At 36.4% G+C, this 17,894-nt stretch overlaps 2 protein-coding genes across 2 annotated transcripts; both read right to left on the reverse strand.

Annotated features, from left to right (window-relative positions):
- Positions 1 to 1,691: 1,691 nt before the first annotated feature.
- Positions 1,692 to 15,797, reverse strand: mamdc4 (MAM domain containing 4). Its single transcript, XM_059526111.1, has 28 exons — positions 15,530 to 15,797; positions 14,210 to 14,305; positions 13,942 to 14,103; positions 12,830 to 12,955; positions 12,515 to 12,748; positions 11,145 to 11,270; positions 10,848 to 11,009; positions 8,619 to 8,719; positions 8,336 to 8,491; positions 8,141 to 8,231; positions 7,886 to 8,002; positions 7,559 to 7,657; positions 7,326 to 7,463; positions 7,098 to 7,237; positions 6,890 to 6,992; positions 6,685 to 6,789; positions 6,445 to 6,576; positions 6,169 to 6,296; positions 5,747 to 5,960; positions 4,966 to 5,103; positions 4,765 to 4,889; positions 4,564 to 4,654; positions 4,247 to 4,396; positions 4,025 to 4,150; positions 3,454 to 3,578; positions 3,260 to 3,359; positions 2,919 to 3,109; positions 1,692 to 1,971 (listed from the first exon to the last, which is right to left on the reverse strand). Exons 1-28 carry the CDS (start codon positions 15,585 to 15,587, stop codon positions 1,936 to 1,938), a joined length of 3,570 nt encoding a protein of 1,189 aa, XP_059382094.1. The 5' UTR covers positions 15,588 to 15,797; the 3' UTR covers positions 1,692 to 1,935.
- Positions 15,798 to 16,170: 373 nt separating this feature from the next.
- Positions 16,171 to 17,892, reverse strand: phpt1 (phosphohistidine phosphatase 1). Its single transcript, XM_059526114.1, is given in 3 exon segments — positions 16,171 to 16,652; positions 16,735 to 16,862; positions 17,748 to 17,892. Coding segments are annotated over 3 exon segments (366 nt in total). The 3' UTR covers positions 16,171 to 16,559.
- Positions 17,893 to 17,894: the final 2 nt, after the last annotated feature.

Here is a 17,894-nt window from a genome sequence, read left to right on the forward strand (position 1 = left end):
CTTTTAGAGCATCTGTTTAATAGAGAATCCATAAAGTTGAAAGATCATCCACAAGCTACATCTTTCTCAGTGATGGCCATGGTGAACCCAATCCATTTACACCACAAAAGCTCTAACAATATACTGTACATCATAAACATCTAAAATCTAAAAGACATCTACAGGGCTTGTTGATTGTTTGCACTGCTGTTCTGTTTACTGTAGATCATATATTAAATTGTAGGGGAGAGCGGGGTAAGTTGTCACACTTTTCAAACTGTCTAACATTTAATGAGCACCTTAGATCAAAATGATATAAATGTCATACCAAATGAAAGAATGAAGTCTTGGGCACATATGTTGTTTTCATTACATTTTCATATCTTATATCATTACGGAGTTGTAGACTGTTGAATAGAGAATGTGCACTTGTGACAACTTGTCCCATCGGCAGGTAAGTTGTCACACTAGACTATCTAAAGTAAGAACAACAATAAGAACACAGCTATTTAATTCTGATTATTGATTTTAACTTTAAAATTCAACCAGAACTGGAAATGTAAAAAAAAATCATGCCTATAGAATTTTGAAAAAACTATTATTTCAATCAAAACATGTTTTAATGGGCAAGACCACTTTACTTTGAACTTTAAACTCAAACGTTCTCTGGCTTGCACACAGATCCATGATAACTGAATGAAATACTGCAGATAACTCGCTTAACTTAACATGTTTAACCTCTGAACAAAACAGATTCCCTGTATCTGACTAATCAGACTCATCTTCAGAGTCACAATTCTGGCACACCTAAATTGCTTGGACTGAAGTGCAAGCATCTTGGGCCCATTTGTTGATTTTTACACATTTTACCCAGGACTCTTTTGGACGAATGTTTGAAAATGGCTCCACAAAGTCGAGCCAGAAGCACTCTTCATCCTCTGATGATGACTCTTCTATTATTTTTCTTCTTTTAACTGCCTTGTTTTTAGTAGGTCCAGATTTTGACTCACATACAACAATTTTGAAACCGCTTTTAGCTAGATTCAGCCTTATTCTTTTCAATTTCTAGTTGCTTTTCTATTTCTAAGAATTGCTCTGGAGTTGGTAGTCCGCTGTCAGCAATAGCATTGCTGGGTAAGGGTGAGCTGGTGATAGCAGAAGCATAACTGGGCATGCTAGACAGAACAGATTTGCTGCTGGGGCCTGGCAGGGCAGGGTTCTGAATGGGTCGATCTGTGACATAGGATGGTGCAAAACCAGTTTCCAGAAATACATCTCAATGTTTTTTGAGCATGTTCTATGTGTTTTTTTGTACTGGGGCAAGTTGTCATATGTGCCAAACTTGACTTGTGTGCTAAAGTTGGCTAAATCTCAAGGTTAGCTCAATATAGCACTTCAGCTAAAGTATCAAAAGAAACGTTATTGTCTCCTCTATTTTGTGCAAAATAATAATTTTTAACATTCATACCTAACAAAGTTGTATTGCATAAAATTTAGAGTGGAAAATATTTACTCTTTAAGCCAAAAAATAAGAAAATTGTGCTAAACTCAGATTAGAGCGATCTTGACCACATTTGAACAGGAAATTGACTATAGAAGAAGTCGTCACACAAAGTGGCTATTTGATTTTTGAGATAGAGCCTCAAGTTTTGGAGTTATGAACAGTGTGACAACTTACCCATGTGACAACTTACCCCGCTCTCCCCTACTATATTGGATTGGTTTACTTGTTTGAAGACGTTAATTTATATCCTGAGATGGCATATAAAACAGCCAATAGTGAAGTTACTTGACCCCAATAATTCACTCTTTATGAAGAAAACTCTATATCGTGTAGTATATTTGCATGTTATGACTGGGCTAGTCCTGCCACAGCCACACAAGCAGTTCTCCTTCTGTGATGTCACCGTTTTACTGAAGACTGCCAGTTAGTGGCAAAGTCACCACAACAAACTCCTAAGGTCCTGTATTTTCATTCACCTCCTCCAGTTCCTGTAAACAAGCATGCACACAAAAAGATATTGAAATATTGGAGCGCAGTTTATATTATAAGAGATTATAGTAAACCAATATGACTTTCTTTCATCTGTGCAACACAAAACGTGAAATTCTGAAGACTATACTGTTTGTTCTTTTCGATGCAATTACAATAAATCAGAAATTATATAACAGTACCTACTGTATTTTCCGGACTATAAGTCGCACTTTTTTTCATAGTTTTGCTGGTCCTGCGACTTACAGTCAGGTGCGACTTATTTATCATAATTTATTTAACATGAACCAAGAGAAATGAACTAAGAGAAATGATCCCCGGGCGCCGCAGCATAAATGGCTGCCCACTGCTCCGGGTGTGTGCTCACAGTGTGTGTGTGTGTGTTTACTGCTCTGTGTGTGTGCACTTCGGATGGGTTAAATGCAGAGCACAAATTCTGAGTATGGGTCACCATACTTGGCTGGATGTCACGTCACGTCACTTTCACTTTCACTAAGAGAAATGAACCAAGAGAAAACATTACCATCTACAGCCGCGAGAGGGTGCTCTATGCTGCTCATTGCATTGTAGCATACACTGAGCAGCATAGAGCGCCCTCTTGCGGCTGTAGACGGTAATGTTTTCTCTTGGTTCTTGATAAATGCGACTTATAGTCCAGTGCGACATATGTTTTTTTTCCTCATCATGACGTATTTTTCGACTGATGCGACTTATACTCAGGTGCGACTTATAGTCCGAAAAATATGGTACGTGACTTCTCAAGCCTCCAAACAAGATTTCTAAATCCATCCATGAAAGTACATTTAGTGTAAAACAAACATAAAATGCATGTTTTAGATCTCCACAACAGAAATGAAATACGGGTTTGGAATACAAAGAGGGGTGAGTAAATAATATCCGAATCCCTTCAACACAAAACAAGACCATATATAGTTAGATAACTTACAGCATTTCCAGATTCATATATGGCATTGCCAAAGCCAACGCCGTTTATATGAGATACGTTTGATTCCTGTATTAAAGCATTGGCTTTATGTTTACTCTTCAGGTAGAACACCACCAAGACAGCGAGAAGCACTAAGTGCACAATGACGACTACAACAGAGGCCACAATGGTTCCCGTGTTGTCAGATGAGGCTGAAAACACATAAAAAGATTTTCACTTAAAGTTTTCACACCCATCTCATTCATGTCCACACAGAATCATAGGTATGATGGTAACAAGACTACATAAAAATGTAAATGACTCAAAAGTCAAATAAATCTTGGTATAGGAAGAACTCTTACTTTGGTCTGTCTTCTGCCCAGCACAGTTCACCCCGACTGTATAGCATATGTCATCCAAAGCAAGAACACCCTTCTCGCCTTTAAATCCTTCTAGTACAATCTGCCTCCCGTTAAAACACAGACAATCAATATAATCACACTCAAATGATCATTTAAAAAACCTATATGAACAGAGTACAGTAGACTTTGGTAACCTGGTACTCGGTTTCTGAGGTGATATTGACACTGAAGAGTTTCCAGTTTCCACCTCCTTCATGCAGCATCAGCAATTCATGTCTGGTCCCTTCAGACAGCCTCCACACTATAAGTTTAGTGTCATCTTCACCAAGAAAGCAATAGAATAATCATTAATAAATGAAATCCAAAATGACTAACAGTGCATTTTACAGGATATGTACTGTAATAGCATATTTTGACAAATATGTTAGAAGTATGGGTTGATAAGAATGTAAGTTTAAATTTTTTTTTTTTTCCCTTTAAATGTACTTCTGTGATGGGAAAGCTGAATTTTCAGCAACCATTACTCCATTATTTAGTATCACATGATCCTTCAGTCTAATATGTTGATAAAAGAACAGATTATTTAAAACTTTTGTAACCAATATGAACGTCACTTTTGTTATTTTAATGCCTCCTTGCTGAATAGAAGAATATAAAAAAAATCCTTCCTTCATGATTCCAAACTTTGTCAGTGAAATGCTAAACAACTTAGATAATAAACATCCAAAATTAACCATTTGATGATATAGACACATATATACATACACATGGTTGGCTGATAAACCCAAAAGCTCAGACAGGTTCCTTTGGTTGGTGCCAGATGAGGGCTCAGCAGCCAGGCATTCTGGGTAGCGGTGTCACGCTGGGAGTTAGGAAGGACCAAGAAGTGTCCTAGAGTCAGAAAAAAAGACTAAATTACATCCAGTTCCTCAAAAATACAGGAGCTGGTGACAATATCTTTATTATGAGTTAAAGAGCAAAAATAACCTTCTTCTGTGTATAGTGTGTGGTCATATGGTGGTGTGCTGTAGAACATCTCATCTTGCACACTGGTCAGGTCCCAGTCTAACCAGTCTACAGATGGGTTCTGAGTATTGGACCAACCACACAGACCTTTCTCGAAACCACAGACGCTATCTGAAATTCACACATAATTCATTATTTAAAAAAATAGAATATTATTAATAATAAATAAGATGTAGGAGCAAGCATTTTTTTTCCATTTTAAATAGCATACACTAATTCATTCACAATAAGAACAGGAATGGGTATTGAGAAAGTAAATGGTGTCAATTCGGATTGACCTGTTGTGGGGCAGCTGTGAGTCGAGTAGGTGATGTCATCAATGGCGATAAAACTAAATAGATCTCCTTCACCCTTCACCTCAAACTCCAGCTGAATCCCAAAAGATACATAGCATCACACTTAGACTAAACACTATAAACTAACAAAATAGGTTTCAGTGCATTACATTAATAAACAAGGCAAGGCATCAGATAACTTACTTGCCAATCCCCATGCCAGCTGACATTCCCTTGGCCATGACGCCAAGCATGTCCCTGCCTGATGCTACTGGAGAATAACTGTATCTTGTTTCCATCAGTTGGCTTTACATAGACATTCAGCGTGCCTGTGTGGGGACACGCATGGTTTTACCTGCGAATGAATAGCTGTACACACACAATTATGAGATGATGTTCTCTTACCTGGTTTGTCTCCTCCTGTATGGTACCAGAAGTGTACACATTCGGTTTGAGACAAACCTCTACGCACAGGGGAAGTCAAGGTGGTCACACTGCCCTCGGGAAGGACGTCAGAACTGCTGTGGGCCAGCATGTAGAAACCTGGTCACAACATACCATTCATATCATTCACTTGAACTAATCCAGCTAAAAGAGAAAACCTGGTAAAAACAGGTTAAAGCAATAGTTCACCCAAAAAGAAACATTTTCTGAAGATGTACTCACGCTCTGGCCATTGAAGATGTGGATGAGTTTGTTACTTCATCTGAACAGATTTTGAGAAATTTAGCATTACATCACTTGCTCACCAATGGATCCTCTGCAGTGAATGGGTGCCGTCAGAATGGGAGTCCAAACAGCTGATAAAAACACCACAATAATCTACAAGTAATCCACATGACTACCGTCCATATTACAAACACACAGCCTTTCACTTCATAAGACGTTAATTGATGGACTGGAGTCTTGTGATGTTTTTGTCAACTGTTTAGATTCTCATTGTGACGGCACCCATTCACTGCAGTGGTGAGCAAGTGATGTAATGCTAAATATCTCCAAATCTGTTCACATGAAGTAACAAACTCATTCACATCTTCGATGGCCCGAGGGTGAGTACATTTAAAAAAAAAAACTTTGTCTGAGCTGGATTGTGAGCTGTTAGTGAATGAGACGCAAAATCACTGAATACAAAAGGTGTTTGATCAAAACTGAGCTCGAATTCCTTTAATTTTCTAATTTCGCTAACCATTTTCTGTCTCTAAGCTATGGTCCGTCTTGGGTCCAGTTTTTGTTGAAGCCCAGCTCTGGTGTATCCACCTCGCTCTTCCAGAACTGGTGTAGCCACAAGTCTGACTCTCAAACGAGCACATAGTAGGCAAAGAACATGGTCCTGCCACAAACGCCACATCATCTAAAGCCAACTGACCGTCAAAACCAGAGCGAGTGGCCTCAAACACCAGCTACATATGAGAGACAAAGAGAGACAGAAACGAGGATAAGAAGATTAAAGCAACTGTTAATATAAAAAATGTTAAACATCCTATAAGATGCTTAATGTAGTCAGTTTATGTAGCCGTTATCAGTGGTCATTCATAAAGTCATTATGTATTTTTCTAGTGCTTTTGCTGACAATTATCCTTTAGGCATGTAAACAACTTTTGTGTGCACCTGGAACGTGGTGAGCTGAGGCGGCACAGAGCAACGGCCCTCATGCCAAACATTTCCATGGGCACCGCTGCGCGTCCACAAAAGCTCTTCTGAGCTGTCAGCAAACAGCATCTTTACACTGAGAGCACCTGGGAAAGAGATGACGAAACACACGAATTATAATGAAGTGTCATGTTTGAATCAGTTACTCTGCACAGGCTGTAAGATCTTCTGCTCACACATCAGCTTAACTAAACTGATATTTAAAGAAGCTGGGAATAAGGTGTTCAGATCCACCTGTGTTTGGCCCATAGAGTTTGTAGAAGAAGGACAAACAGTGCTCTGAATTACTATACTGTTTGATTGACAGGAGACGTCCAGAAAGACCTCGCAGTGAAGGGTCCCACATATCCACCACCAGACTCCTACCTGAGAAAGAAAGAGATAGGAAAAGAAAGAAGTTTGTATTAGAATGCAGATGTTTTCAAACATGATAAACCCATTTCCCAATTCAGTCAGCATCAAAAGTATCCTGACCATCATGGACAGTGTGGTCCATTCCACTTTGAAGCATCCAGTCATAATTATCTGCCTGGTCCTGGTACCATCCGCACAAATTTACCTCAAAATTGCATGATATTTCTGTTAAGAGGGGAAAAAATTGATGAGGATGAGGAAGACAGAAAAGAAAACAACCAAGAATGAAAATAAATAAAAATCATAATTGTTTGTTCCTTCTCACCACCAGAGGGCACAAACAGAGCAGAACAGTCAACAAAGTGCACATCCTTCACCGCAATCTGGGTACTTGGGGAGAGCTCTTCAGCACGGGCCCTGAACTCTAACTGAGAATGACAAAAGACAGATAGAATGAAAGACAGAACGATAGGACAATAGATAGAACGATAGATAGACAGACAGTAAGGCAGACACACAACTAGACACTCCACCTGAAAGCGATGATCCCTGGCTCCAACATAGACTTCCTCCTTTTTCCAAATCCCTGCCATCTCATTGGTCCTTCCAGAAAACGTCCACAGCACAGGATGAGTTCCTAACACACTGTCTACAACATACACTGCCAGATCACCTGCAGAGAGAGCAAGAGAATCTATAGTCTACCATCCATCACGCCGACTTACAGAGGTGAGACAGGGGTATTACAGCTGATGTTGTACCTATGTGTGGGTTACTGCCGTTGAGACTGTAGGAGAACTGAAGGATGCATGCTGGACCTGACGGACCCAAGAGAGGGCTACGAGTTTGGGCTTCACTTAACTGCTGCCCAGGAGCGCCAGTCACAGTCAGGAACTCCTCTAATGACACACGCACACACACACAAATGAAACTAATTTAACTTACCTCATAAAATCATTTCCTGGTTCCATCATAATAGAAACTGATTTTTCACCTTTTATGCGGTCATGATACTCCAGTTTTAGCTCCCAAGCTTGGTTCCCTATACTGGTATCTGTCCAGCCAGAGCTTCCCATCTCATACGAGAAGTCCCCTATGTACACAACATTGTTTGAAAATGATTATTTTCTATCATAAAATAATTCGGAAATGTATAAATAAATAGAAAATGAGCCATTGGCAAGAAATGTATGATATGATCTGACTTATATAAATAGCAAAATATGTTGTTGGTTTCTTTTGGTGCAATTACACATTTAAAAACAACAAAAAAGCATGCAAATACACTGAACGTGAACATATAAATAATGGGGGACCTCACCACACTGAGCCTCATCTTCTCCAGCAGGACAGTCCTCCTTAAAGTCACAGATCTTCAGATCGTCATCTGTGCAAGGGTGAGCGGGAGGCTTTGGATATTCTGGACGTGGCATTGATTCTACACGCAGGGGAAATGCAAGAGAGAGAGACTATTGAATAATAAAAATAAAAAAAAATACTGACAATATGCAGGCAAGCGTACAGTTGTGGTGTATAATCAATGTAGACAGGAGTAAAACTAGAGACTAGAGAGTACCATTGGATAAGTGGCACTCAGGGGACAACACAATATCATCGATAGCGATCCCTCCGTAAGTTTGGTCTCGAATGGCAGCGACAAACAGAATCTGATTGGAGCAAGATCAATAAATTAGACAGCTTTTATGACAGCAGTGTAATAAAAAGTGACAACCTTGTGTGATGTTGTCAGTGGAGCGATGAGTTCATGTACCTGGAACGTGCTGTTGACAACAAACTCCACCTCAGCCTTTACCCACAAGTCTCCGAGAGCACCTCCACGTTCCCATACAGGATAGATCTGCTCCCCGGCCACCAACACAGAAAGTCCGCCAGACACCCGCCCAAACTGATGTGTGTACATTACCATCTGTAATTATGAAAAATGGGTGTAATAACCACTATAGACATCGTTCCACCCATCTCAACCTGATTGTGTGGATAGATTTTTGATAAAACAAGTGCATTAAGTAAGGCATTTGGTACTATATACTTACCCGACAAGGATGTGTGTCATTGGTTGGTGCCAGGGGAGGGCTTTGAAAAGACGTCCAATCACTCTTCATGGCATCGGGTTTGGTCACATACAAGAAATGTCCTGAAATAATTCATTAATGCTTATTTTGAGACTATTTCAGTGCACATCTTTAACAAAAACTAAAATGAGAACAGAAATAAAAATAAAAACTGGCAAAAAACTGAATAAAATACAACCCTTAAATACATTTTAATGGCTCTATAGCTCATTAAAGTAAAATAAAATAAAATAAAAAAATAATAAAAAAAATGTAAAATTTAATAAAATTTATAAAATAAAAAAAATGGGCATAAATCAATTATAATTAAACTTTAAATATTAACCACAAGATTCTTCATAAATTTGGTGCACAAGAAAAAATTTTATTATCATGTTGAAAACGGTTTATTTTTGTGGAAACTGATTTTTTTTTTCAGGATTCTTTAATGAATAAAAGGTTCCAAAGAGCCGCAGTTACTTGAAATAGAAGTTAGCAAAATTATACATTTCATTAGTCACTTTAATGCAATCATTTTAATGCATCTTCACTGTATAAAAAAATATAATTTCTTTCTTTCTTAAAAAATAAATGTTAATGACCCCAAACTTTTGAATGGTATAATACATGCTGTGTTAAAAAACTTGAACTTTTGTACTAGTGATGGGAAGTTCGATTCTTTTCCGCGAACCGGTTCTTTCGGACGGTTCGATTCAATAAACCGGTTGAAAAAAACGGTTCACCGGTTCTTTTACGCTCGACATAATGACGTCATTGGCAATGACGTAATGGCGTCACGTCTATCAAACATTCAAATATATAAAGTCAGTAATCATAACTTTAGTCAGTTAAAAACCTCATAATCATGAAAAGTTTACAATTAAGTTTTGCAACAACGCACCCAAATACAGTAACAGCAATAATGTGCATATGAGGATTTAAGTCTTGAAGATATAAAGTAAATAAATTAGGTGTCCTCAGCGCAGAAACCACTATACATAAACCATTGCGATGTATTTGTAATGAAATGAACTTACGTTTCGCCAGATTGCACCTTCATTCAAGCCCTCGGTTTACCCGCGCTCATAACATTAGCACAGAATCAGTTCAGAATCAATCACCAAAAGAATCATTCCGGTTCAGACGTGCTGTGAGTCAGTTGGCTTCACGCTGAATCACGCATGCGCAGTATCATCAGCTCCTCTGTTCTCAAAACGGACACGTCCGAAAGAAACGGGTTTGGTTCAGTGTACTGATGATCTGAAAACCGATGCAACCGGTTCTTGACTCGAGAACGAGAATCACTCTAACCGGCACGTGCTTCAGTTCAGTATAATCAGCGGCTCTACTCGTGTTCATGTTCTGTTTACTACAAACTCAATTTGTGAATGTGTCATCATTAACTATAAATACAGTACACATATTTCATAAATCACCTTATTCCTATTAAACATAGAGTCTTTAGAGTTCTTAATTATTGTCCAACTTCCCTGAAACCCCCTCTGGCCTATTCATAACCTACAATATACAGAAACATTCATCTTAAAAAAATAATAATAATAATAATAAAAATGTATATAGATCTTTTATCACACATTCTGAAATACTTTACACGCATGCGCAGTAGCATCAGTTCATCGGTTCTCAAATCGGACGCGTCCGAAAGAAACGGTTTTCGTTCAGTGTACTGGTGATCCGAAAACCGATGCAACCGGTTCTTGACTCGAGAACGAGAATCAGCTCATCGGTTCTCAAATCGGACGCGTCCGACAGAAACGATTCTCAGTTCAGTGTACTGGTGATCCGAAAACCGATGCAACCGGCTCTTGACTCGAGAACGAGAACTGCTCCAGCAGAGGGCGTGTTCGTTCGTCATCTGGCTCGGCTCGGTGTTCATCTTGATCTTCAGTGCGGTCTACACACCAGTTCAGTCAGTGTACTGTTTGAGTAAATGAATTACTCCGGGATATTGGTTTATTCTGACTCAGAGGGAGTGTCAGTCACGTTAAAAAAGTTAACATCTTAAGTAATTTGTGGATTAATGCTTATTGGAGACGTGAACCGTTTCAAACGATTCAGTTCGATTTGGTGAACTGGTTCAACCGGTTCACTAAGAAGAGCCGGTTAAATTGAACAATTCGTTCACGAATCGGACATCACTTTTTTGTACAAGAAACAATATACAGTAAGTTCAGACCGGGCCGCACAAACCTGCCGCTGTATTAGTTGTGTGGTCTCTTCCAGGTCCTTTTAGAGGCTCAGAAAGTGATATATTTATCTGATTGGTCCTTGCCCATTTCAAGGATGATATCGTTTGTAGGTCCCATCCACAAGGGCCATCTTCAAAGTCACAGCTCATGTCCTCTGTATATTCTAAATAGACATCAACATAACAAAACAGCAGTGATTATGACTCCAGACCAGTGATCTAACACAGGAATCAAATGCACTAAAGACTAAATCATTGAAATAACATCTCATCATTAACACTGATTCCTGGTCTCTCACCACAGTTCTCTTCATCTGTTCCATCACCACAGTCATCCGTGCGGTCACACACTTTATAGTCCTCCACACATCCTTCCTGCTTACATGTCACAAATCCAGGACTGCATGCTCCACTTTCAGGGGGAACTGGACGAAAAAGAGAATCCAAACATCCTTATTATCATTGATCCCCGAAGGACCATGAACATTCATAATAAGGCAAGTGGATTTGAAATGCAACCTCTAAAAAATGAATTTGTACCTTTGATTATATAAGTAGCAAAACGGATCTATGTAAAAAAAAAAAAAAGAAAGGGACCCAGGAATGCGACATCAAGCCTGCATTTATTTGATCAAAAATACAGAAAAAAAATGTAATATTGTGAAATATTATTACAATTTAAAAGAATTGTTTTTAAATGTATTATACTTTAAATTATCATTTATTTCTGTGATGCAAAGCTGAATTTTTAGGATCATCATCACATGATCCTTTAGAAATTATTCTAATATGATGATTCATTATCAAAGTTGGAAACAGTTCTGCTGCTTAATATTTTTTCAGAACATGTGATACTTTTTTAGGTTACTTTGATGAATAAAAAGTAAAAAAAAAAAGAAGCTGTTTTTAAAATATAAATATTTTGTAATAACAATATACACTACTGGTCAGTAATTTGGGGTCAGTAATTTTTTTTTTCTTTCTTTTTAAAAAAAAAATAAAATCAATACTTTTATTCAGCAAGGATGTGTTAAATTGATAAAAAGTGATAGTAAAGAAAATATATTATTAGAATATATATTATTAGAATTTTTTTTTATTTTGAATAAATGCAGTTCTTTTTAACCTTTTATTCATCAAATATATTAGACAGCAGAACTGTTTCCAACACTCATAATAAATCAGAATATTAGAATAATTTCTAAATGATCATGTGATAGACTGGATGTTACATGTGACACTGAAGGCTAGAGTAATGATGCTGAAAATTCAGCTTTGCATCACAGGAATACATTTTTTTTAAGTATATTCAAAAAGAAACTATCATTTTAAGTTGTAATAATATTTCACAATATTGCAGTTTTTTTTCTGTATTTTTGATCAAATAAATGCAGGCTTGATGAGCAGAAGAAACTTCTTTTTTTTTTATTAAATAAAACTAAATTGTAATTGACCAGTGTCTTGGAGAGAAAAAAAAAACACATAATAAAATAATAATAATAAAATACAAATAAACTGGGATTTCATTGGTGCCCCCACAAAAAAATGAATAAATAAAAAATTATATATATATATATATATATATATATATATATATATATATATATATATATATATATATATATAAATTAATTAATTTTAACTTTTTTTAATTAATTCTTTTCTTTACCTGGCAGGGCACAATCTAGGAATTCCATCTGATCAATGGACACATCTCCCTGCTTCCCTTGACTGCGTCGCGAATGAAGCTGGATATGGAAAGGGCCCGAGTTACTTCCCAGGTAGATGGTGGCCTCCCTCCAGCTGCGGATGCTGGAGCTCTCTGGCCTCCACACCACTGCTTTCCTGCCATCAATTTGCCACACCGATCCCCACAGTGGGGTGTCACCCAACTCTGTGTGACCTAAAACACACACCTACAGGGTTAGATGTGTCCCCATCTTCACTTAATTCTGCTCTTCATATTGTTAGTATGTGTGTGAACCTGAGTCCCAGATGAAGTATCTGAGCCGGAGGCGACAAGTAGGAGAGGAATGTTTTATTGTAGGGGACACAAGCACAGTGGTTTTGGGAGTATCTGAAGTCACAGCCGTCACTGCCATGAACCAGCCTGAAGAAAACAGACCCATCACATGAAGAGAAACAGTGATAAAGCTTCAGTGTGTTGTTAGGCATTTAAGATCGCAACTAATGCATTAGCTAACATTTAGGAATTAAAATAAAAACATTTTTTAAACAAAACTATTTCAAACACCTTTTTGTTATTTCTGTTATTTTCGAACAGTTATTATAGATGCAAGTAAAATTAAATTAACCAAAGTAGAAAAAATTGAATAAAATATATGCATTTAATTATAACCAATTACATCACCTAAAATATACAGCCGCGTTCAACAGTTTGGGGTCAGAAAGATATTATTTTCACTAATATAATAATATATATTTTTTTATGTTTTTGATTTGTTGATGTTTTTGCTATTTAAAAAAAAAAAATAATAATAATTTTATATATATTTTATATATATATATATATATATATATATATATATATATTATATATATATATATATATATATATATATATATATATATATATATATATATATATATATATATATATATATATATATATATATATATATATATATATTTTACAATGTAATTCATTCCTGTGATAGCAAACCTGAATATCTTCAATATTATATCATTCGAATACGCTATATTGGTGATCAAGAAACATATTTATCATTATAATCAATTTTGATAAGATTTGTACATATTGCTTTTTTTCAAAATTTCAAAATCATTATTTGTTTCAAATAGAAAACCTTTGTAACATTATTAATGTCTTTACTGTACCTCTTGATCAATTTAATGCATCCTTTCTTTTTTTATATAAGAAATAAAAAAGTAGTGTATTTTTCTTTACACATTCGTCTAAATTTGAATTAAAATTGTTTTAAAAAATAAATCTATTCTTCCTAAATTTGCATTTTTACACATTTTGAGCTAAATTGAAGCTTGGATTAATTAAGTCAATCTATCACTGGATTTGGAAAGGCTTTATATATATATAAGCTCCTGCAGGGAGGGTACCTGTGGAAGTGCCAGTGGTGTAATCCGAGGACGGCCCGCTGTCAGGGAGCGTGTTCCCTCTCTGCTGTCTCTGCCACATGTACCCACCGTCATCTGACTGGACAGTCCATCCACACTTCCCCTCGTGCTCAAAATCACACATAAAGTCCCGTCCCTGGTAACCTAACATTCAACCAATAAAGGAGAACAGGAAACATGTCAAGAAAAGGACACATAAATACATCAACCAGATACCAGAAGGTAGAAATATAGACATTCAGTGTCTTACCACAGTTTTGCTCGTCACTACAGTCTTGGCAGTCACAAACAAAATCACATCTGTCTTCTGAAGAACCGTTGCAGTCATTTTGCTCCATAGACACAGCTAGCGAATATGAGGAATGATGAAGACACATGATTGGCCTTTCACAGTTGTGTGTATAAAATCCACAACAATTCTAACCCTTCTATAACTGTACTACTAAAGAGGCATTATGAAAGCTTTGAGCAATTATTTAATTCCAACTGAACAAAACATTTATGCAATATTTCATACATTACTATCACATTAAATTTTGCAATTACATGAAAAATAACTCCATTTGAGGGTTTTAAATAAACCAATTAATTAATTTAAAATTATGTCAAGTAATCAGTAATAAAGTGCCTGAATCAACTTTTGGCAAACATAAGATATATATATATATATATATATATATATAAATAAATATATATATATATATATATATATATATATATATATATATATATATATATATATATATGTATATAGGATGTCTTTGCTGGGAGTTTATTACTGCACAAACAATAAAGAACCTATTTAAGGTCTGAAAAAATCATATGCTTCTATTCAAACCTTTGGGGTCAATAAGATTAAAAAATAAAATAAAATAAAAGAAGTCTCTTGACTTAATTTATTTGATCAGAAATTATGTAAAAAACTGTAATATGAACAGTTAACATAATATCTATTTTTAATATATTTGAAAACGCAATTTATTCCAACTATGAATTTTCAGCAGCATTATTCTAGGCTTCAACGTCACATGATCCTTCAGAAATCTTTTTAATATGTTGATTTGCTGCTCAAGAAACTATTAAACTATGCTGCAAGAGCTTGAAAGTGCAATTTATCATGGGTTTAGGCTTCAAAATATTCAAAAGACTTGGATTTCTAAATCTCCTCTTGTTCAAGTCACAAAGGTCTGTCTTTTTAGTAATCACACGCAGTCAAAGGTCTCTGATACACAAATGTCAGATATGAGGCCGGATTCCCACATACATTACACGGGTGATAATTCTTAAACAATTCATCAAAAAAAAAAAAAAAGATTCAATGAGGTAAAAGACTAGAGATTGCATAAACTGAGAATATAGTGCAGATTCATATAACTATTAATAATATAATTAAAAATATCAGCTACTAAAATATATAATTGAAAGCACTAAAAAGAAAAAAATTAAACCTGAAAAGAAAAAAAAAACTAATCTTCAACAGTGCGCACATGTCTCAAAGTGGCGTTTAATATGTAAAGCAAATGAGCTGAAAACGTCAACAACAAATAAACAGAAAAACACCAGATCTCACCCCTCTGACAGAAATTCAGTGTGAAGCACACAAGGAGAATCCAGTGGCAGGTAGCCATTAAACCAGTGGTTACTTTTGCCACCAGAAGACAGAACAAGAGCTCTTCTTCAGCGTACAGTGAGGAAAAGAACCGTCCTGCCACATATGAAGTTATTAACCTCACCTGCGTCCCTCCCTCCTGCTTCCACACAGAGATAATACCTGGACTTTACATTTTAACCCCCAGACGTGTGCCAGATCATTCCTTTAAAGCTGCCCTTCTGAAAATATGCAGCACAGACTCACTTCATTTTAATCTTGACGAAAAATCTGCTTACTTAATGCAGCTTTTTTAAATATTGCAAATACAAAACGTAAATAACATTCGCCTGGATGTTGTTAGGTCATAATATTTCAAGTCAAGAAAGTCATTGCTCCTAATGGCATGTTCTATTAAAAATGCTGACAAACGGATGTGGATTGTTAAGTTTACAGGGCAAGGTTTACAACCACCGATCAGATCTGAGGGCCCAGATTTATAGCATGGTGCTTTAGAAATCATTCAACCATTGTTGTAGTTAACCATAGTAATTTGCTTTTAAAAGATATTTACCTCATTGTTGTGACACAAACAAACATTTCTTCCAACTTCAATGAATGACAAAAAAGGATTCGAGCACTTCGCTGGACTTTATTATCATTTCAGGATGTTAGTGTTGCACTTCATAACATTTTATGGTTTGGATGAAGGACTTAACCTGCTTTATTTGATAATTTCCTAGATTTAAAGACCAATGGCTATAAACATAATTGCTTTCCTTTCTCTTTGTTGCAATGTGTTAAACTACACATGAAGTTAAAACCAATCAAATATAATGAGGATGGCCTCTCCTATAGTTTTGGAGTAAATGTCTTATCCATCCGTCCATCCATATCAGAAATCTATTAAAGTTCTGTTCTTTCTTAGCCTTGGCACATCAAGACTTGAATGCTATGTTAAGGCAGTTAGGTTTGAAATAGCGTCCTTATACGCCGCTGTGATTTAACCCATTCAATACCCTTCATCCGCCCAGGTCACCTCATAGTCTGGGTAATGGGTTTTTATCTTCTCTGTGGAAACAGAATGCTTTGCTCAACCAAATCCCTGAAGAAACAAAAATGAACTGATTAATGGATAATCAAATTAAAGTAATATAAATGGTTCAACATTAGAACATCATGCGTACCATGGAATAACCGTAGACGTGGATCTTTTTTGCTGTGCTGTCATGTTTGATTCTTCCACCTCCGAGACATTCACAATCCAGTCCTCCACCTCTCTCCAGTTCTCCGGTCACACGGTCGTAGATATCAGCTTGAGGAGATAACATTATGAAGGTTTTGTAGCTAAGACCTTCAAAGAAACACTTGTTCTCCTATCAAATGTGTGGAGAAAGTTCCTAAAAACTGTAATACATATGTAGAAAGACTAATAAACTAGTTTGTATCTAAGCAAACTCAAGTGCTTTAAAAAGGTAGTAAAATGAAATATTAAAGATGAATCTTATACAGAAGAAAAAAAGAAAGAGAACATAATAGTAATATGCAAAATAGATTATTAATTGATGTAAGAAATAAAAGACCAATCACAAAGCAATATGAAAAAAAAGGAGAACAATGACAACAATTCAATATGGTAAACATTTATTTGTTTATTCTATTTCTCCCAGTGACGCGAATCTTTTGAATCAGTTCACTGAATGAAAAAGATTCATTCACTGGCTGTTTCTGCGTATGGAGACTATCTCTGCGTCCCAATGTACATACTATCCACCATATCTGTCCTAAATAGCGTGGAAAATTACTAAAATCACAGAATTTAGAATGGATGGTATGTATGCACATTGGGACGCAGGAGGTCTTCTGTTTTGAGTGAGTCACTTCAGAGAACGAACGAGTCAATGCGTACGACTGGGTTGCTTTAAAAATGGTTAAAATCAAACAATCTTAAAAAGAAAAAATTCACAATTTAATAAATAAAAGCATCAAAACCAAGAGATTCGATATTGGCCCAGTATTTCCCCTAAATATAATGTTTTAGGATATTAATTAAGTTTGCCTGAACCGAGATCAACATTTGTCAGCTGCCATTCAACTACAGCTTCGAAACTTCTTTATTTGTCTCACATTCGAAACCAATTGCATTCAATAAATGTGCCCAACACCTGTCATTCATTCAAACACTTGAACGGATCCCTACCATGATACTCGGCCCACGCGTATCCTCTCACAATATCAACATGTGAATCGTCGTCTTTGCTGTGCACCCGTATGAGGACGTATTTGAAGACGCCGTTGGGATCTAAATCAACCTCTGGGATTTTAGCGAGTCGATCGGCGGACATTA

This window comes from Carassius carassius, chromosome 36 (genome assembly GCF_963082965.1).
Source record: "Carassius carassius chromosome 36, fCarCar2.1, whole genome shotgun sequence".
Lineage (NCBI taxonomy): Eukaryota > Metazoa > Chordata > Actinopteri > Cypriniformes > Cyprinidae > Carassius > Carassius carassius.